The 22822-nt window shown below is 41.6% G+C and overlaps 1 protein-coding gene across 5 annotated transcripts in view; it reads right to left on the bottom strand.

Moving 5' to 3' along the window:
• atp2b3b (ATPase plasma membrane Ca2+ transporting 3b) overlaps positions 1-14863 on the bottom strand; it is a 68998-nt gene extending 54135 nt beyond the window's left edge. For all 5 annotated transcript variants that reach the window (XM_063463602.1, XM_063463598.1, XM_063463599.1 and 2 more), the window contains exons 1-2: positions 14339-14863; positions 4085-4871 (exon numbers count right to left, since the gene is read on the bottom strand). In XM_063463602.1, coding sequence (XP_063319672.1) covers positions 4085-4334 — 250 coding nt within the window. In that variant the 5' untranslated portion in view covers positions 4335-4871; positions 14339-14863. The remainder of the gene's footprint in view (positions 1-4084; positions 4872-14338) is intronic.
• Positions 14864-22822: the final 7959 nt, after the last annotated feature.

The following is a 22822-nucleotide window of genomic DNA, read 5'->3' as shown; positions in this document are numbered from 1 at the left end:
TTTCAAAACACAAAGCTGTTGTTGCCAAATAACACTCATCTTAACGCTTCAGAACGAGTGCTCACAAACCTATAGATGGCATTATGGTGGCTATATCCATCTTTTATACCATCAATGTTTAAATTTAGAATATTACATGAATATTGATATTATTATATATTGCTGATAATATATAATGTTGTAAATATGATAAACCATCAGCAACTCTGGCAAGTTACCGCCACCAGGCAAGTCAATTTGTTACATCACGTCTCCTTTCTCAAGCTGTCAAACTCAATTCTGTTGTCATTACTCTGGTCCATTAATTTGCTTGCCCACCTTCTGCAAGCCAGTTAGCTTTCTCTGTTCTCTGTGCCTTAATTCTGTGCTCCTCTGTCATTCTACCTTTCAGACTCTCATTCATGCCACCTGCCTCCCCATCTACACCTCATCATCTCTCCAGTCACTAGTATCTAGGCCCCAGGAGGTCCTGTCCTACTTCCTACCATTGTTGGACTCCACTCTGCTGTGTAGCTTTATCACAGACTAATTATCAAATAGTTTATTACCCAAACTCATTGTGCCTTAAAAAAATAGTTTTCAGTTGTTTCAAAACATCCTATTTATTCATTGTTTAAGTCTACAAATAATCAAACATTAGCGATAACTAATCTCCAATATACACCAATCCAACTTTTTCCAGTTCTGTACTGATGATATTGGCACTTTGGCTTCAGGTATCTGCTGATACCAAATACTGAAATCATACCACAAATAAATTAATAAGCCTAATTTATCACTGTTCTCATTAGTCGTTTGTTATGATAAGCAACAGACTCGACAATTTAACACTGCTTTGTAAATTAGCAGTTTAAAACCTAATATAGAATGCAGAAAAAAATCACTAAAAAATCTAAATAAATTTGTCCCAATTTTATTTAGATTTTTAGCGTGCAGCTCTTCGCATCTAAGAAAAGTAAAACAAAGACAATGCTAACTGACTTGACAAAAGAGAGAAAGGAAAACACTGTTGGTGCTTTTCATTTGTGTCAATGCACTTTGCAGTTCATTCAAAACTACTTTAAACATGCAAAAACAAGCTGTAAGCCTAGCAGGTGTGAAATACCTGCAAACTTGAAAAAATGGGCAGTTAAAAAAAGCAAACGAATTCAAAGACAAAAAAACATAACAAAACATTTATCAAATTTGAAAGGTTCAAAAGTAATGACAAGCACGTCCGTGGCCAGGTGAGGCCAGAACCCTGAGACTCAATGACACATTAAGCAGATAAAAGAAGTGTTGTACTTGCATTAGCTGTTCAATTAAACTCTCAATAAGAAGTCCAAAGAGATCTAAAAAGAGGCCTTTATTATGCTGAAAAACCAAAATAAACCTGTCAATCTATTGGGTTCTCAAAAATAACAGTAAACAGGCTAAACAGTTAATACTTTTGTTAAGCCTCTTGAACTAAAACTGAAAATCTGTAAATAATAATAATAATAATAATAACAACAACAACAACAATATAAAAACAGATATAAGTTAAAGTACTTCTTATCTTGATGGCCTGAATGTATTACTTTAGTGAGTGAGGGTTTATAACCGTCCTGCAATCAACCCTAACTTCATGAATGTTGTGATGTTCAGTATTTGCACAAACCACCAACATGAGTCATACAGAGAGGTATATTAAGGCTAACTTCACTGATGTGAATAAGACAGGAAAAACACTAAGCAAACACAGGTATAGCTGAACAGCTTCAACAACTGCGAGACAACACTCGGGCATCATAATAACTTTGAAAAGGATTTATTTTATTAGCATGTCCCGGTAACTGGCAGCCTATGAAAATGATTATTTTTCCTTTTGCCTCCTTGATTGTTAACAGTTGAGAGACAAACATAACAGACTTGCACCTAAACCACCAGACACCCTTGCAGGTATACTGTCAGAGATTGTAGTTCATCCATTTATTGATTTACTCTATCAGCTTCCCATTCACCCATCCAATATAATCCCATCATCCATTCACCAATCAGACCATCCGCCCATATTCTCTTTGCACGCACCTCAACCAGAAGCTGCCTTCCAAGGTCAGGATTACAACTACAGGAAAATGGAGGCACCAGCACTTAATTCAGAATTCATCTAACATGTGTTGCACTCATTTGTGTATTGATATTGCGCACAACAATAAACATCATTAGCAGTTTTAGTGTATGTCTGTAGCTTGTTAAAATAAAAGGTGGCTTTGTTCTAAAATGACTGGTTTCTGTTGGCCAAATGATGCCAAATGATGATGAGACAGAATTCCCACCAGTGATGGGAATAACGGCGTTACAAGTAACGGCGTTACTAACGGCATTACTTTTTTCAGTAACAAGTAATCTAACTAATTACTATTTCTATTGTTACAACGGCGTTACCGTTACTAACAAGAAAATGCGGTGCGGTCACGTTACTATTTTTCAACAAACAGACGGTTGAAGCTGTCTTCAGCTTACCGCATCTTATATCAGTTGCATGGAAGTAGCTGTCTATGTAAGTAATCTGGGCGCTACAGCTTTAAGCAGCTGCGCGAGGTCCCGCGGACGGCAATCACTTTCTGCCCGACAATCACTTTTTTGCACAACACCTGGAGCTAAGGGGGCAAAACAATCGCATGAGTGCTGCTGTTTGACTGAGGAAGAATAAAGTAGTCGTGGTAAGCCAATCACATGACCACTTCAAGATGATAAAGCAAAAAGGTGATATATACCAGTTTTTAAATTGTGTTGATAGGCCACGTAAAACCAGAGTCATGATAAACAACATATATGTGGCGTTTTTTCCTGAATAGTTTCGTCATGTTTACTGTTTAAGGACAGCGCTAGCAAGCACTCTCTGCATATGACCAAAAAACCCCAAAAAACAGCCCTTTCGTGTTGGTGGAAAAATGCACCATGTCGACCAATCAAAAATGATATGGCAACATGACATTTGGTTGTTTAGGAAGAGGGGGAAGTTTTAGGAGTGACCGAGAGAGAGAGAGAAAGAAAGACAACAGAAAAAGAGAGAGAGCGAGTTTTGAGATGTGAGAGATTTGTGACGTTTAGCGTGTTTGGAGTGTGTAGTTAATGTGCTGTCTTGTGTAGTTAGTGTGTAGTGTTGTGGATAGTTTTGTGTTGTGTGTCAGAACAATGAGGCGACTGCTGTCTCCAGGTAAAAAACAGGATGAGTGACACACCTGCTGCTGTCAGACCTGCAGGTATCAGGCTGTGATGTTCTCCTTTATAGTGGACAGGAATTATTTTTTTGGAGTGGCACAAATAATTTGTGTGGCATCTTATTGAAGAACAGCTGATTGTTATGTAAATAGTTTGAAATGGTTATTAAAAAAAGGGGTAAAAAGTAAATGGCTGCAAATAACTTTGTTGTTTGCAAAACTTGTGCATATGATTTTAAAATTGACAATTTATATTTACATTTAAAGTTATGAAATATGATTCAATAAACATGTTTGTGGTTGTTACAGTAAAAAAATATAACTTTTTTCTACTCGGATTTTATGTTTTTTGTCTGGTTTTAGATCAATTGTGTTAATACAGTCAAAATGAAAACATAACTGTAAATTCAGACACGTGAGGTTGTGCTGAAAACAATGATACCAAACAAGACAAAGTAAATAGTTTTTAAAGGTGAAATGTAGAGGAAACATCAAAAGTGGTTAAAATGGCCAATTCTACCCTGGACCCCAGAGGGTTAAACTTTTTTTTTATAATGCAATAGTTACTTTTCAAGTAATTAATTACTTTTAGAATCTTGTAACTCAGTTACTAACTCAGTTACTTTTTTGAAGAAGTAACTAGTAACTATAATTAATTACTTTTTCAAAGTAACTTGCCCAACACTGATCCCCACTGATGCGCTGGTGCCTGTGTTTGACTCCAATCAAGAGTACAATCTCATTCATCCTCCATCTTCTGCTCTATAAATTCATCCAACCAGCAACCAGCTACTCATCCACTGTACCATTCCTCCACCAGCCCATTCATCCATCTAGGCACGTCTTCTTTTGTTATCAGTTCTTCCCACTGAACCGTTTCTACACCCATGTCTGCTCACCATCAGTGGTATTGGACTGTAGTCGCCGGCAGAGACCCTCTGTGTCTCCATAGCTGTCCTGTATCTTCTGTAGGGCATCAGCCCCTCGGAGCTCCATCAGCTCCCTGAGCTCCTGCACTGTGACCCCAAAGTCTCCCCCTGCATGGCTGCCATCTGCCCTTCCTCCTCCTCCTCCTCCACCTCGTGTCCCTTTGGGGTAAAACTCCACAGCGCTGTTTGCCATTTCACCCATTGTGGCTGTTGTTGACATGTCAGTAAAAGGTTTTGTGTGTGTGTGATTTCCTTTCTCTCCGTTGTCTACTCAGGCCCCCTTTGGTTTGGATTCTGGAGGGTTGTTCATGTGCTCAACAATCCTGTTTCTGACTAAATGTTTTATTCAAAAATGATTTTATATCAGGGTAATATGTATTTTTTTCACTTTAATGTCTTGGCCTAATCTCTCACTGCTCCTTTAAATCTCCATAACTGAAGAAGGCTGAAGAGGAGGATGAGGGGGATGAAGGACAGCGAGCAGGGCCACTTCAGAAGCGTGACATCTGAATGAATCCAGCTTTCTCTTCCGTAGTCTCCTCTGCGACTCCACTCTTTCCTTGTTTCTGTCCCCCTCCCTCCAGAGTCACGGCCAGTCCATGGACAGATGCAGGTACGGTCAGGTGGACCAGCTGTTGGGCTTACTGATGGGGATGAAGGGATGATGAATGGATGGAGAGAGGGGCGATCAAGGCAAAGGCGGCTGATAAATAAGAGACAGGATGTGGAGGCAGTTCAGAGGTAGCTACACCAGGACCTAAGAGCAAGAGAGAGAGAGAGAGAGAGAGAGAAATTACCAGCCTGTTCTACCAGTCTCAGTCATTAAGATTACATCAAATCATTTCTCGGGGCAAGTCGGCAGAGTCAGATGCAAAACTGGTGCTTTCTATGCAATAGTTAAAAATGAAAGCATTAATCTTAACATAAATAAATGTACAAAGAGGAAAAAGTCACAATAAAACCCTGAAACACACAAACCAAAGACCATCACCCATATAGTCATTGACTTTTTGGCAACTTGGGAGTAGCAAGCAAAGTCAAAACACAACATTATATTTATTATATTAAACAGTGTCTTACTTTGACAGCCAGCTCACAGTGAACAGCATTAGCAGTAAGTTCATTTTCAGAATTTTGAGTTTTGTCCCCAGACATTGAGAAGAGTAACTAAAGTCTCTTAAGCTGCTAAATGCACAACAGTTTTTTGTTACAATTTTTCTTTTTCAATGATGAGAGCAATGAGAGTAAATCCAAGCAGCAGTAGAGATAAAACAGAAACAAGACAAGAAACTAAAAAACGTATTGTATTCTATAAAAATCTTAAGTTACCCTTTCTTTCTTTATATTTTGCTTCCAAGGAACTTTCACGTCATTTTTCAAAATGGTCTATTCTTTCCCTTTTCGTTGTTGTTAAACACTTATGAATCAATCAAGCATAAAAACACAGCTAACTCAAGGATTCAAGCAGTGCTGTCTTTACATGTCACAGACAACTTAGCAAAGACACACCAACTACAAATTGTATCTTTAGGCACTTTGTTACTAGCAGCCTGTGAACATAATTTGTTCTCATTTCTTTAGTTAAATCAACAAAAAAAGACAAAGATAACACACTCTGACAGCCAAAAAAAAGTATTTTTGCACCAACAAGGTGATTCACGAACAACTATTAGTTCTAAACTTTGTATAGCGTGTAGTGAGTCCTTTAAGATGGTAGGAAACGGTACAAACTCTGTTTTTGACTTATATACTATATTTCTATATTAAACAGAAATTAAAAACAAATATCAGCAAAAGGCAAAGAGCTCAGCTCTCAAAGCAGATCACTGAAAGCAAAGACCCTACCATAATACAGAGAAATAATACAAGCAAGCACTTGGTGACAGTGGGACGGAAAAGCTCCCTTTTTACAGGAAGGAACCTCAGGGAGGGGCAGCCATCTGCCACAACTGGTTGTGAGTGAAGGGAGGAAGACAAAAGACACCCTGTGGTAGAGAGCCAGAGAATAATAGTAATTAATGATTAAATGTAAAGTTGTGTATAAACATATATAGAGTGAAAAGCAGGATTAAAAAGAAACACTCAGAGCATCATGTGACAATCCCAGCAGCCCAAGCCTATTGCAGCGTGACTAAGGGAGGATTCAGGGTCACCTGATCCTACCATAATTATATGCTTTAGCAAAAAGGATGGTTTTAAGCCAAATCTTTAAAGCAGAGAGGGTGCCTATCTCCCAAATTTAACCTGGGAGCTGTTCCCACAAAAAAGTTTCAAGTGTCTGCGTTTCAAAAGCAACACAACATCTTACTCAACATTCTGAAAACTCGCCCATTCTGCAATAACATGCATGCATAAAGGTCAAGGAAGACAACAGAAATTGTCCGACATCACCTCAGACATCCATAAAAAGGAGTCTGTACAGATCATAGCATTTAGCTCGCAAAGATGAACGGCCTTCCTGCCTTCTGCAATGGCATATTGGGAACAATTTTAATTTTACTCATATCCATCATGCAGGCACAATGAAATGAGTGAGATTTTAAATTTTGCTTTAAGGACATCTGTATCTAAGAATACGCTTAGGTCAGACACATTATGTATCTGCAATAAACAGAAATGTAGCACAACTTAAAACTTAAAGAATTCTATGTTGATTTAATTTAGTGTTAAGTTTATAATTTCTATTTCTAATCTAAGAGATACACTGAATTAATTGGGTAAATAAGGAGGATGATCTTATGTTGATGCAAAGATTTGTACAATAGTAAGAAAGCAGAACAAAATGGATGTAAAAGCAGTGTTATGTTTACATAAAAATACAATACACAAGTATTTTGTCACTAAAATCAATAAGAATACTTGAATAGAATAATACTGATCTCAAAATTCTGGATTATCATAACTATAATTATGTAGCCCTAAAAAAATACAATAACATACAAATAAATACAACACAATACAACTAGGATATTCCATGAACTTAAAACTTTAACTTTGCAAGAATTATTGAAAACTGAAAGGTTTAAGTTCAAAAATATTTTCTGAGATTATAAAGTTACATTTTTGGCATTTTGTGCATCTGCAACGTAGGGCTGTTCGATATAACGATATATATCGGATGACGATATAAAAACGTCTATCGTTTCATTTTACGCTATCGTTTGTTTCATAGTGTCGAAAAATAAACTGTTTACGGCAATATTTTTTCATCATTTTGATGGTCACTGTAGCGGCTATATTAATTTCTTAAAGTTCTCTCTTTCTCTTATATTTAATATAACCACAGGACAGACAGACAGGCGCTTGTTTTTATGCGTTGTCGTTAGCAACAACAACGGTAAAACCACGGCGTGTCCGCTTGTTTATTTTCCACATAAACCTTTCACAATAAAGCTCAAGATCCTGTTGAGACTTTTCAAAATAAACTGAATCACGTGAAAGGTGCAGAGTATTTACGGATGAGAAGCAAAAAAGAGCCGTCAGGTGCTAAAAAAAAATAAACCTTAGACTCAAACATTAGAACACGCTTTTCCCCGCAGCACGCTGTGTAATAAATACTCACAAAGAAAACGGCGCCGTTACAACCTATGTCTAAAAACGTATAGTTTCATGATTCAGTTAAAACACTGGACTCTAGGTACACAACGCCCAGCTGGAAACACTTCACGCAAGTCGAGCTGCCCAAGATTCACAGAATTTACAGAAAATGTTACATTTTTGTGATTTATATCGTTATCGGACGATAGATGTCTTAATATCGGGATATGAGATTTTGGTCATATCGCACAGCCCTACTGCAACGGATTATTCAAACAAATTATAGTCTACTTGACGCAATATGGAAATACCTACGACTAAAGTCTATAACAGACATTAAAGAGACACTGACATAAACTGGGTCTAGTCAAAAAAGAGCCGAAAAACCCTAAAACAACAAAACACTAATTTAAACTGATTTAAAGAAACAGGAACTGAAACACAACAAGCAGATATAGCCTGACACATAGCTGGTTACATTCTCTTTACTGAATCCATGGATATCGGTCATAATACATGATTATAAGACTTCAGGGTTGTTCTCTCTGAAAGCTCCATGAGTCTTTGTCTTTGTCTTTTTCCCATTTGTAGCTTTTGCTTATATCAACTAAGAATTACAAACTTGAACACACTCATACTGGATCATTAAAATGCAATATTTGCCTTGCTGACCGTTTTGTCAATAAACACCACGAGAAGACCTAAACCTACACTCTACTGTACAACTGGGTGATACACAGATAAAAATAATTATCATGCGAAAACCTTCCTATGTAAGTATACCAAACATAATCAAAGTCAACAGAGATCATTCCAGCCACGTTTTGACAGACAACACAAAAGGCCAATGACAATGAGAATAGTGCTGCCCATAACCAATAATATGATTGGAATAGTTAACGCCATGTCAACTTAGGTTGGCACACACAACACAGAACGTAGGAGGGGGAGCCAGGAGCAGCACAGGAGCTAATGTTTGGGCTGCTACGCACTAGTAAATTAGGAATGCCAGCGAGATAAAAGACACGATGACATCTGAAAATATTAACAAAAACTTGAGTGACAGCATTACCGAACATGACACCCCAACGGACACGGCTCCGAGGCTCAAACGCAAGGACAGTGTTGAAAAGAAGGATTCGAGGAATTTGGGAGTATGGAGATATTTTGGATATTTAAAGTACGGCAAAGAAGCACAGCAGCATGCAGACAAATGCAGGTAACACCACAACATTATCTCAGTAGCCACAGTCAGACATGTCAGACTTAAGCAGCTAAATAAAGAGACTGACCCTGACTACCAACGTGGCCGTAAACATTTCTCGCTTTTCTAGCTACATCCGAACAACTGTGTTTGCCACATCAGACTGATGTTGGCATGACTTGCACACCAAATCATACATAAACCTCACTGCTCACTTCATTGACACTGTACAACACTTCCCTTGGACCATAAGCGATCACATTTGAGTGAATATGTCCATTTTATTTCTGTTCTCGTTAGTACAAATTCAAGAAATGTTTTCACATGTGAACGAAGGATCATCAGTTCTAAACAGTTTATTTCTATACATAATTATCTACTTTATTTCTTTGGAACTGATCAAAAGATTTCAGTTTCTTTGTGTTTTTCTGTACAGTGGTCCCTCGCTACACCTTTCGCGGCCTCGCAGTTTCGCGGATTTTTTTTTTTTTCTTTTTTGGTGCAATTTTGCATGCTTTTTTTTGACAGCGCATTGTGTTTTGCGTCCTGAGTGCCTGTAGACCATTCTCAATCAATCTCGTGCCGTGTCTCCTCTACAGTACAGAATGCGTTCAGCTTGTCAAATTTACATAAATCTTCGATCGCTAGCAATGTGACTCTGAAGTGCTGTACTGTATGTCTGTAAGTTTTCTCCCCAACAAACACAACAATGTCGTGTTTTGCACGGTCAAAGGCAGCCGCGGGTGCCTTGGTTTCATTCTATAATACTCGACTTATTTTTCTACGAAGGTTTGAACTTTGAGTGTTTAAACAAGTGAGAAAAGTGTGAAATGCTCATGCCTGTCTGAGAAAAGTGTATAAAGTGTGTAATGAGGAGTTTTACAGCCTATAATTGTAAAAAATAAAGTTGGCTACTTCGCGGATTTCACCTATCGCGCGTTATTTTTAGAACCTAACTCCCGCGATAAACGAGGGACCACTGTAACACTTAAAGGTTTTGCTTTAGTTTGCTATTTAAACCATGTTATTAATTTAAAATACAGTTGTTGCAGTACATTTATAATGTTCAGCTTCTGACAGAAATAATATTTAAACCATAATTGACCTTATATTTTTACAACTCACCTAAAATTAAAAAGGAAGAGAAAAAGTCATCCTTGTATTTTATATCATGACATATATCAATATGAAAATAGTTAGATTGTTTTCCATATCTCCCAGCCCTACTCTAGTGCTTTGTTGCTCAGTCCTTCTCTGCCCTGTCCATGTTACTGAGCCACAAGCTGTGGGACAGAGAGCTTTTTATCGAAGATGTAAAAAATTGGTCCCAAATTCAGAGCTCTTTCCTTAAAGTGGGTCTGAGAGGGTCTGCTCATTTCAAACTTAATATGCTTAATCTCTACTGTTTACTGTGTGTGTACCCTTTCATGCTTCACAGTTCAGAGTAATCTTACACTAATCATTTATGAAGCTCCTCAGCTGATGCTCATCTAAAATAATCTGTTTTCGGTCCCCTACCGCTCCCTTTCAGATAACTTTCTTCTGATTGGCTGCCCCTCACAAGGTTTTATAAAGTCATGTGAATAAGGCTTATATGCGCACCACCAGACCTACTCTCACTGACATCACACAGAGTCAAACAGAAAACAAAAGACTGTGTCAAAGTACGTGAGTGAAGCAGTCTGAATCCTGAGCTTTTCACTCAGACCGATTACTTGTACATATGATAACCACATTAATTGAAAGACTGGCTATGTTTTACAGTATCATGCACCTTTGGAACAGTATACAGGGAACAGAAATACAGGTAAAGCAGAATAGACCCATTTAAAAACAGAGCACTGCAGTTTTTTATTGCTTAAAGAGGACTAAACTGATGTTTTACAGAGAACTATTTACAACTGTGGGTCAAAATGCGAATGTGTGCAAACGTGGGAAATGAGAGAGCATGTCACCCAATGTAACACTGTGCCTAAATAGCAATAGTGTTTCTTTTCTACAGCCTACCATTCTCTAACTTCTTTACTTTACAAAGGAGGACTTCACACAAAGTATGGGTGAGACGTTATTCTTTAATTCTACCACTCAATAAAATAGTTTTGTATTTACAGCGCTGCACTGTTTTAGCCCTACTATCCCCGGGAATCTTGTCCTGCATCATACATGGGGTCACCATATGGTTATAGGGCAGCCACGTGTCCTACTGCAAAGCCCCTTGATGTAGTTGCGAGGTCTGTGATTATTAATGTCGTGGGAACTCACTGAATTTGCAAGTAATTTTAGCTGGTTTGGTTTTACTTCAGATGGAATTTTCTGATCCCATCCCCCCGGTTCACTGGGGCTATTACATTAAAAAAGGGGAAGAAAAAAAAATGGAAACGCCACTGGTGGGGAAACTAGATATATTCTTCTTTCCTGCTTTGGATATTTTGATATTTTTGTGGGACTTCTAAACAGTAAGCTGGCCTGTCATACTCCGATAGTATTACTTTAGACCAGTTGAATACACTACATCTGGAATTTCCTGAAGTGAGCTCCTCATCTTAATCTATTGAAAAACAATTTCCTAATCACTGACAAAAACATGTTAACCTATCTCTGGGACAAATTTCATTAAAATAAATCTGACACCAACAACGCTCAGCATCGCCTAGGACAGCAGCACATTCCTTTCTCTTTCCACTGCACCAACACTAACGAAGCTTCATCCTGCATGAGCAAATAGCACCACCTTTAACTATTCTCAGCATCACACATGACACATCAGATTCTTTTTCCCTATAAGAGTATTTTACATGTGGACGAGCAGAAAAAACCCCAAAGTGAAACTGATTATTAATTCCTTTTCTCCTCCCTCCTCTCCACTCTTCAGTCTCTGCCTCTTGCATCTTCTCCCTCCCCTTTTTCTTCTCTTCCCTGTCATGCTTCTATCCTGACTGAGAGTGTTAGTTTATGACTGAGTCACCCTCCTTTGCCTTTGAAGCTTCCTCTTGCTCTATATCTATCTTTCTGCTCCATCTATATGGTTTTACCACCTTTTTGTGTTCTTCCATTCTGTGTCTTGTGGTGTCTCATTGCTTGTTATTATTTTTACCAATTTTTACCTCCGCCCCAATCCCAACACCCTTTTCTTGCTGCTCTCCCCGTCTACCTGCTTCCTGCTACTGCAATCATTTATTTACTCAGCCAGTCGCACATTTTCTTATCCAGCCTGATGTCTTACTCACTGATTCCGTCTGATTTTGTAACAGTCACGCAACAAACAGCTTCTGTTCATCCTCCAAACTACTGCACCCAACTCTGAATGTGGCCTTCTGCTCGACTCAGCTTTGATGTGTGCAACACACGAGTGCATGTAAGGCTGCATTACATACATAGCAAAAAAAGAGAAGCACTTTGTTTTGTCATGCATTTCTAACTCTTATGCACACAAACCTTTAGGCACAGGATGCAAGCATCACAAATGGACAGTAAGCACACAAAGACACAAACCCTCATGCCCAGAGACATCAATTATATGATCTGTCATGACACACACAAATGTGTCATACACAACGATGCTTTCAAAATAAGAGAGTCAGCGAAGGGGGTAGGGGTGTCCTGTCCTGACTGAAAATGTGTCTGAACATGAAAAGAGTCAAACAAAAGGTCACCACAATTGTCAGCAGCCTGCCCATTTATACTGAATTCTGGACCTGCTTGTCCACATACTATCCCTTAGAGGGTTGAAGCAATTTGATTTTTTTTAAAAAGAGAAAGTGTCCGCTCTGTTCCCTCTGGTGTTTTCTCTTCATTGCAGCAGCAAGGAGGTTGAGAAGTGTGCAGAAGACACAGGAGAGAAGATCCTCATGGGATTTGAATTCGGGCCAGGAGGTCCATGTATGCTTTCTGACTTTGTGTGTGTGTGTGAGTATGTGTGTTTATGTGTGTTGTGTGTGGTGGATAGAGGCAAACCAGGCTCCACAGACTTGAGCATGTGTAACTGAATAAGTTTGTGTGCAGCAGTGTGTTCACGTTTCTAAATCTTGTGCACACTGTTGTCATCTGGGGTGAGATTGTCCACATTCCGTGTGTGTGAGCGTGTCAGTATTCCCTATAGCTCGACTGCAGTCCACCTGTGCACCTGCAGTCCTACTTTCCGACAGGCATCTGAAGGGTCACCTCTGGTGGGGCCTTTGTATCTGGGCAGCTGCCTGCCTGGCTTGGCGCCAGTCACACTTCTGTTATTCCCCAGTGGGAATAGCACACTTAGAATTTAACACAGTCAGAGGCTGAAGCCATTAAAGGTGGGCCGCCAACAGGGCTTAGATATCCACATTACGGTAGAGCCCGTTAAAGAAACAGGATAATGATGAGGGGGGTGGGGATGGAGAACGTTTGAGAAAGACAACAAAATGTGGGCATGAATTTGAAGAAAGAAAGAATGAAAGAAAATGGCCTGGTGATAACCAGTTAATGGGCACTATCGTGTATCCATCTGTATCCATCACATCCAGCACAGATATACTCAAGGTATCCGATGTACTTCCGACATGAGCACATATACATCTCCACCCACCCAAAGCTAAAGTCACACTCACACACATTACTAATTCTTGGTGCACCTGGAGCTGCCCCATGCAACAGTGTATTTCCCACTCAAAACGACCTTTCCTGGTCACCTTCACACTTACTCAAGCTTCATCTCTCGGCTCATCTTCAACACATACAGCAACAAGAGGAGGTTATGAATAAAGTCGAGACACTTACACGGCAGGCCCGCTAAAAGGCAAGGAGAGACAGAGTGAAGCCAGTGGTGCGCCACTAGCTTACCGATGTCCCTCCGCAAGGTTACTGGCCCGGCCACCGCCGGCCCACTCTGCCTAACTCACACCCACGCGACGCCGGGCGACATGTGAAGGTCCCTCGGGCCACGGATCATTACCGGATCAAAATGAAACCCCCGCAGTTGGCGCTGCAGGTGCGATGCGCCGTAACCGAGACAAACAACGCAACTGATCCCAAATAGCCCTTACATGCCTGCTGCATACAGCGCCCGGGAAAGGCGAGAGACAGGCGCGAGAACAGCGCGTGCTGCTCGGTGATAATGTGGGACTGTAGCCCTTCATCAACTGACACGGGACACGGATGAGTGGATGGATGGAAGGATGAATATATATGTAGATTTACACACGCGTGCGCACGCACATCGGCGCGTAGACGCGCGTACACGCAGGCACACACTTCCTTATAATGTCATAGCGCTGCTCGCCAGGTTATTATGGTATGCTCTACTGTATAGGCTTTATTATAGCTGTGTAAGGCCTGCGATGACAAATGCCACATCAGGCCATGTTGCATATTCTGTAAGCCCGTAAAAACCTCCCGACATGCGAGTAATGAATCACAGCGAAAGCAGCACATCTTCCCCATTAAAAAGGCGCTCGGGTGCCCGGGGTAAATAACAGTCACGCACGCGAGCACGCACAGACTCATCGACTCACCGTCCAGGCCGAGCTCAAGGACATCAGCATCAGCGCGCGGGTGGGGAGGCAGAATCCCCGTTAATCTGCGTGTGCGTGGAGCGGAGAATGTCCCAAACCGGATGAGAGGACACGGGGGGACAGGGAATGCGGCAGCTCCCGTTGCCTGGAGTCCGAAGGAGTGAAGGGATGAAAGTCGACGGCCGTGCGGGTGAATATTCCGCTCCGCGCGGTCACCTTACGGTTGGTCGGCGGAGTTCTGCGGCGGTTGGAGAGAGAGAGAGAGAGAGAGAGAGAGAGGATGCGCCGGTTGAGGGTTTAAACACCTCCGTTGTGGGGAGGGGGCGTCCGTGTGCCTGGACGAGGATAGCTACTCCCCGCTGTGAAAGCAGCTAATTTAACCAAATTCGGCGAATTGTGAAGGGCAGTGGGAGAAAAGGGAAAGAAAAGAAACGTGTGAGGAGAAGCTCATGCGACATCTTTGCAGGATGAGGAGGAGGTTGAGCTGCTACCAGAGCTCGCGCGCACAGGAGCTCAGTCTCAGCATCCGTTAGAGGGGGTTGAGGGATGCTCTGTACGTCACCCCCACCTACTCGCCTGCGTCATGACGACACCAGACACACCGCAACGAACGTTTTTCCTCTAGAGCGCTCTGTTATCAGTTGGCATCTAAAGCCATCTTTTAAAAAATCCCAGCACGGGCACGCATTGAGCTCAACATTACCTTTTAAAATAAAACTTCCAGTCGTCCACTTATAGGCCTATAGCCACAAACTAACCATTCTAATCCACTTCATTTTGGCTTAAATTGAGTTCTCCAAATTACCAAAATAGGCAGCCATTTTGGTAATTTGGAGAACTCATTTTATGCCAAATCAACTAACGGCAAATGTTATAACAACGGAAAACATCAAAACTCTTATTCTGCAAACAGCAAAATATGAAATCCAGCACCTTTAAACAAAATGGCAATTAGTACTACATTTAAAGAACACGTGGATCAGATCCTGTCCATTTAAATTCACTACAATCTTTACATGTCTGGCATTTGAGTTACGAACACTTTATACAGAAAGAACACCAACATTTTCCTTAAAGGTTTACATAAATGGTGTGGTGTTGGTGGTGATATGTTATTTTGCCAAATGTGTGCATTATGCTGTGCCTTCACTAGCTGGGACCACATCCTCATTTAGAGTTTCAGGTAGATAATGGTTAAGCAAGAATTAAGGCTGCAGTTTAGGGACAATCTCAGCTTCTGGGCCAGGCATAGCTTCATGTGCTAATGAAAAGTAAATGAGTTTTTAAAAGGGAGGGAGGATGTGCCATAAAAACAAGTAAAAACAACAAACAGCTTGTCTTTCAGGAGGTGGGGGTCATATACAGACAGACAACTGGAAGGGGTGTGTATAAGGTGTTGGCCCACTCCTGAAATTCAGATAAATTGTCTCCAATTATGAGCTGCATTATGGCCAAACATCTCCACTTTTGTCTTGTCCATCCAAAGGACATTATTCCAGAAGTCTTGTGACTTCTTCACATGCAGTTTTGCACCTCTAAGCCATGCTGCCATGTTCTTTTTAGAGAGGAGGCTTTCTTCTGGCAACCCTTCCAAACAAGCCAGACTGGTTCAGATTTTTTGTTATTGTGCTGTCATGAACTTTAACATTTAACATGCTAACTGAGACATGTGGAATGTGAGATATAGCGCTTGGGTCTTTCTGTTTTTGGGTATTTTTTTTTTCTTTTCTCTGAGCATTGCATAGTCTGACAGGACAGCCACTCCTGCGAAGATTGTGACATTGTTTTAACACACACCTGAATGCTCCATACAAGCAAACTGCCACAACTTCTTTTATAGAGGTGTTCACAGTGCTCGATTAGCAGCACCTGGATGCTAATTACCTTCTTAATTCCTGGCAGCGCTAATGGTATACTTACCTTTCACAGGACTGCATAGAGTCCCGTTAACACTTGTTTTGTTGTTTATCATATTACTGTAGTAGCTCTGTTCCAGTCTTACTAACCAACATTTGATTGTATGGAAGTCTGTGAGGAAACAACACATTTTAATGACCTTGTATTGCCCCCTAAGTAAACAGTGTCCTGATGACTTTATGTTCTCTATAATGCCACACAATGTTTCATGTAGGCCTGCTTTGTTGTAGAAAAGTTACTATTACCAGCATGCAGAGTCATTTGGTTTCTTAGTCGCTCTTTGTTTCTAATTTCAAAACACCAAGAAGGCAAAAGCTAAATTCTCAACTTAAAGCTCCAAAACGAGACTTCACTAAATAACAGGTGATGAAATGATGGCTAACTTCATTGTGTATAGTTTACAGTCAGATAGATTTTTTTGTTTGTTTTTTGCTTAAGTTTTTTGCTTAAGTGTGTAAAATCTTTAAACCTCTGCCATTTATTTAAATAAAGTTGTGAGCTTTGTTACAGCTGCTAATCTGAAAACTGACCGAAAAGACAAACACTATGCGTCTTTGTTGTCACTGTTTTAATCTTAGTTTAGTACCAAAAGATTGAAAAAATGGCACAGAAAATTTTCAGCAAGTTGTAATTATTTTTGATTGTGGACAGACCTACTGCCTCCATAAAAATGCATTAGAACATTTGGCTACTTTGTAGCAATACAACAGCTGTACTCTAATACAAAATTCCCTGTAAGGTGGCAGAGGGAACAAAATGGTGTCTGGTGACAGCCAGAAATATGTCTTATTCTAATGTCTCACACATTCATCTTTAAGTTCACCTTTGCAAAGTAAAGGAAATGTTAGGCAGTCGGCCAAACCGCTGAAAACCACATAAGACCTACCTAGTACCATCTGAGGTCTTCCACCTGTACCACCCCTGCAGTACAGGATATTAATAAATATACTATGTTACTCTCCAACTTTAAACTTTAATACTTTAAAGCTAACATGCAGACAGAAGCTGTGCTTAACTGTGCTTGCATGCTTAAGTAATTTGTTTGAGCACCATTTGTATCCAGTTAATTAAAGCCCTTCCTGTTCTGTTTGCAGTGTGTGGTTCTGGGAAATCTCCTCTGGGGCACAGGAGAAGATGAGTTTATATTTCTGGAAGCAGCAGCAATTCTTATGACATGAATGGAAAAGGATGCCCTGTTATGTGGAGTGAGATCAACTGAAGAGACAAAGTGTTCTTTTCATGCAAACTCTATGAAGTCAAGTGCAAAAACAATGCTTTTCAGAGTCTGCACATACAAGCCCTGTAGATAGTGGCCTCCACACATTGGGAAGCTGGTCCACAGCTCATGTGTCTGGGTGAGAGGGACCAGAGTTAATCCCACTTTAGAAGCTGGGGGCTGTTCTTCTGTTCTCTGCAACTCCGCAAAGCTCAGGAACTGTCCACTGTGCTGAAAGCTTGCATATCCTGGCGCTGAAGAACAGAGAGTCATATGTTCACTTCATGTAATCTCCAGCCAACACACACATATACACCAGTCACCCAGACCCACACCACCCTCCCCCATCCACATGCATGGCTATTGTCAAAGCTGTTGTACAGCATTATACAGCACACCAGTGTGAGGAGAAAGAGGAGAAATGTATTTATAGATGAATCAAATGAATTTATTAATAGATATCCTCTACACTGCAGGGAGATGGACCACAGACTGTCCATGCAGACACACACACACACACTGGCACGGCATGCACACACATCTTGATGAAAGCTTTGGTGCTGATTTTATAGTTTCATCTTGTTATCTTTAACTCAAGTAAAGTCTTGCGTCTTTACTTGAGGTTCACATTTGTGTTGTTATCTCAATCACAGTTGAGAGTGATTTGCATTCCACATGATGAATGAGAGATAGTATATCTGGATTTCAAGAGCGGGTTCTCTTGTCCATATATGATTCCCCTGTACTACAAGCTGTTTGTTCTTGTTTTAGTGCCCCACCCTCCCTCCCTCCCTTTTTCAATTCATTTACCTCTCATTAGTACATGAGGATCTGCCCTGCCTGGGAGCCGGCGCCAGTCCCCTCTGAGCCCTTCCCCAAACTGCAGCCTCAATTCATGCTCACACCATCTGCCATTATCTACTCGAAACACTGCCAAACCTAAACGTGGATGTGGTCCCAGGTAGTGAATTGTAATTCCTTTGCTGATCGTTTTAATCTAGCACCAGCCTCAGGTCAAAATTTTATTCTGTCAAATTCTGTACCTTACTGATAATTATCAACATGCTGGAGACATGCTTATGATTACAAGTTAACAAACAAGCTCCTGCTTCCATTTAAGTTTCATTTGAGTTTAATTTAATTCCCAAAAAATTGAGAAGCTGTAAAAATATATATTGCAGAAAAGACAGTGCAAAGTCACATAGTGGAGCTACTGAAGTCTCCGAGGAACAAGACACAAAATTCTGATATGACGCCTCTTATTAAACAAACCTTTGTCATTTGTCATGATGTGGCAGGTAATTGAGGGGATCCAGTGAGTGAAATATGTTCATCTGCTTTAAAAAAAAAAAAAAAAGCATCTCAGCAGTAGATATTGTAGTTAACTCTTCCATTAAAAAAGAATTTAAAAAACAACAACAACATATTTTCTATTCAGACTGAAAAGACGACTCAGGATATGATATCATCTGATGGATGATACAAATCTTTTTTTGTAAATATATACTTTCCCACCTCGTACCAAATTTGAATATTATTCTTGACAACTGGATCACCAGCGTGCGTTTACAGGTTTTTCATATTAGCATATCTGCTCAAAGCACGGCTACATCCAAGTTAAACTTTCCAAGCTGCTGGCATGCCTAGAGACTCTTGGCCTTGAGTCTTAACTCTTAATAAATTATAACTGAAGATGTTTTTTCAGAACACTTTGTTTTTGTTACATAACATCTATTTTTACAAAGAAATGCTTCACATTTGAACAGTTTCTTTATAATTATATTCCCAGTAAGAAAGGCTGTGTCTCATAAGGCCTTGACAGACCTTCAGCTGACAGTACGATGGCTTTTTCTGTCTGCTGACCGATCCATCTTTTCATTATCTCTCTGTTTACACGAACGATGAATCATGCAAACTGCGCTTTTTGCTCCTCCCCTAAATACTAAGACCAGGCACACACACACGCACACACACAGACAGACAAACTTGCTCTCTTCAATCTATTGTCTGTGCATTAGGCATTTAGTGTGTTTAGAAGCACTTGGTTGATCTCTAATAGGTCTGAAGCTGAAGGCTGCAGGGCTTTTATCAGGTCAAGGACACTCAGCTCCTAGACTGCAGGCTTGATACAGCTTCAACATCCCAAACTGTCATTTTGATATAAACACTCGTGCACATGGAGATGCACATGAACACAGCTGGTTGTGTGAGTGTGACCTTCTGACTTGCCCTCAAGCCCAGAGTAAAGGCTGAAGTGATGTGTAAGCAGATCAGAAGTCGACAGAGGAGAGGGGAGGCCATCCGAGCAGGCTGGAGAGTGCTGAAGTGTGATACAAAGATAAACTCTCCAATCCTCCACTCGTCATTTTACCTTCATCTTTGCCTCCTTCTTCTCCTCACCTACCAACCTTACTTCCAGTCCTCTCACATCCATCTATGTTGCTCTCCTTTCTCCCTACTCCTCTGCTCCTTCCCATCTGATGGTTAATTTATGGAGCCTGCCTGAACGTGCACCTTCTCCATTATTAATACAACATTAGGGAGACAGAGGGAGGAGGAGAGCAGAAGGGAGGAGAAGCAGAGAAAAAATGTGGGAGATGCAGGGACAGAGGACAGACAGTGAAAAGAAAAGCAGTGGAAGGAAGCTGAGGATTTGGGCAGAGGGATAAGTATGGAGATGGACAGCAACAGAGAGAGAAGAAAAACAGAGACAAGGAAGACAGGAAAGGAGCAACTGAGGAGAGAAGCAGACAGATTTTTCCCCAGTACATACACAACGGGGGGAAAAAGCTGGAGATAAACGAGAGTGACAGATGAGAAGGGAGAAAATGTGTCAAGAAGAGGAATGCTACATGACACGTGATGCTGTTGGGATGCATGCAATGTATCCTGCCCCGTGAAGAGAGGCAGAATGCACGAAGAGGAGAGGAGAGGAGAGGAGGAGGAGGGGGGCAGAGACTCAGATGTGTCACAAATGATCATGTGACTATCTTCAACCTGGACAAACACACACGTACAGGCAGACCTGATTTTTTTTTGCAAGCTAAATTCAGGAAAGTAAGGTGCTCATCTGCTAAATATATCACATCTAAGAAGCTTTGAACAGAAGGAAGAAAAAAAAGACTTTAATAGTATCCACAATTTCAGTTTTCCCCTCGCACACAGCAGCAGTGGCAACATACAGAATGTAAGGATGGATATATTCCATATTCATCTTATCATCAGTATATCTTCAAGAGATGATCACAACCAGCAGTGTGGCAGACATCCAAGCACAGTGCCAAACAAGAAGGAAGAAAACATACATTTCACCATATTGATTTATCTCAGTTTAGTATTTTTCTGTAGTGTGGGTTCACAACAACAATCTTCTTATGGTGCTTTCTATTGGAGCGACCGTGGTTCAGGGGGTTGGGAAGCTCATCCTGTAACAGGAAGGTTGCCGGTTCGATCCCCAGCTCTGTCTGTCTTGGTCGTTGTGTCCTTGGGCAAGACACTCTACCTACCCCCTACTGGTAATGGGCCGCTGGCACGATATGGCAGCCTCGCTTCTATCAGTCTGCCCCAGGGCAGCTGTGGCTACAACTGTAGCTTGCCTCCACCAGTGTGTGAATGAATATGGGTGAATGAGACATGTTATATAAGAACCAGTACATTCACCAAAGGATTCAGGAATACCTTGAATAAGAATAGGATCCACAAGTTTTTCATTTATTTTGGATTTCCTCTAATCCGCACAGGATAAAAGTATACATATATACCCAGGAAAATATCTGGCTAATTGTTAAATGTCCCTTGAGAAGTTGCACATTGACCAGATGCTTCTGGTAGCCATCAACAAGCCTCTTGTATTTGCTGGATATTTGATACAATTTTTCAGTAGGGTTGAAAACGGGGCTTTGGGAGGGCCATTCCAGCAAGTTAATATTAGCCTGCTTTATCCAGTCCAAAACCAGTTTTGGTGTGTGTTTGGAATCACTGTTGAAACACTAGGTTGAATTCAAGTTTCAACTGTCTAGCCATTGATTTGAGGTAAAGGTATTAAAGATGTACAGATGAGGATTACAGAATTTGTAGCCCTCTATGAAAATTTATTGGTAGTTATGTGGAGGTAAGCATCAACGACACAGTGCTCTCAGTTCTCACTCCTTCTTTATTCGTCTCCAACATCAACTGGACATATCGCGCCACAAAACAGAGGACACACTTCCTCAACACTGGGTGTGAGTGGAGCCCTCTAGTGGTCCACCACACATGCCCCCCCCGAACACCCAGCAGAACTAGTCCAGGACCCGGGGCTTAAGCAAACGGCCGGAACGGCTGAACCGGGGGGGTGGGGAACTGACAGAGGGCAACCCAGCCCGGAAGCGAGGTTGGCACTGGCGGTCAGAAAAAGCTGCAGGCGACTCGGACTCCGTTGATTGCGCGGCGCTCCTGGGGGAAAAAACAGAATCCATCAGCCCGGTGGCAGGTGGGCGGCCGCGGCGAGGGGCCTGGGCCGGGACCACCTGATCCTCTTGCATAACATGTGCAGGCTTAAGTCTGTCAACAGAGACAACCTCCTGCCGACCGCCAAAGTCCAAAATGAAATGTTTGCTGCCTGGTTTAAGAACCCTGTATGGCCCGTCATATGGTGGACGCAGCGGAGTCCTATGGGCATCGTGCCTGACGAAAACGAAACGAGCAGAGTCCAACGAACTCGGAACAAAAGTGTCAGGCAGGCAGTGGTGCACAGGACCGGGAACAGGAAATGAGTCTCTCGGGGGGCGAAAAGGCAACAAAGAGGCATCAAAACATGGGGGAGGGCTCTCAGGCAAGAATTCCCCGGGGACCCGGAGGGGCTGGCCGAGGACCAGTTCAGCCGGGGAAACCCCGAGGTCTTCTTTAACCGCGCTACGCAATCCCAGCAAAACCCACGGAAGACGGTCGACCCAGTCGCCACCTGTTAAGGAAGCCCGGAGCGCGGCCTTAAGAGACCGGTGAAACCGTTCGCACATCCCGTTAGCTTGCGGGTGGTATGCTGTGGTGCGGTGGACCTTGACCCCCAGGCCGTCAGCCATAGCAGACCTGGCTGCGGAAAACGCATGGAGGCGTTCTGGCAGCCAGTCAACCGGATCTTTGGCTGTCTTACCTTTTAAGGCAGCATAGAGTGGCTGTAACAGGTGGGCAGCTCTGGGGAGAAAGCGGTTGTAAAAATTTATCATCTCCAAGAACTCCTGCAACGCTTTAACCGACGTGGGGCGCGGAAAAGCTGAAACGGCCTGGACTCTGTCGGGCAACGGAACCACACCTTCAGCGGAAATGCGGTGCCCGAGGAAATCCAGAACAGGCAACCCAAACTGGCACTTGGA

This window comes from Pelmatolapia mariae, linkage group LG20 (genome assembly GCF_036321145.2).
Source record: "Pelmatolapia mariae isolate MD_Pm_ZW linkage group LG20, Pm_UMD_F_2, whole genome shotgun sequence".
NCBI lineage: Eukaryota > Metazoa > Chordata > Actinopteri > Cichliformes > Cichlidae > Pelmatolapia > Pelmatolapia mariae.
This window is presented reverse-complemented; position numbering and strand designations above follow the sequence as displayed.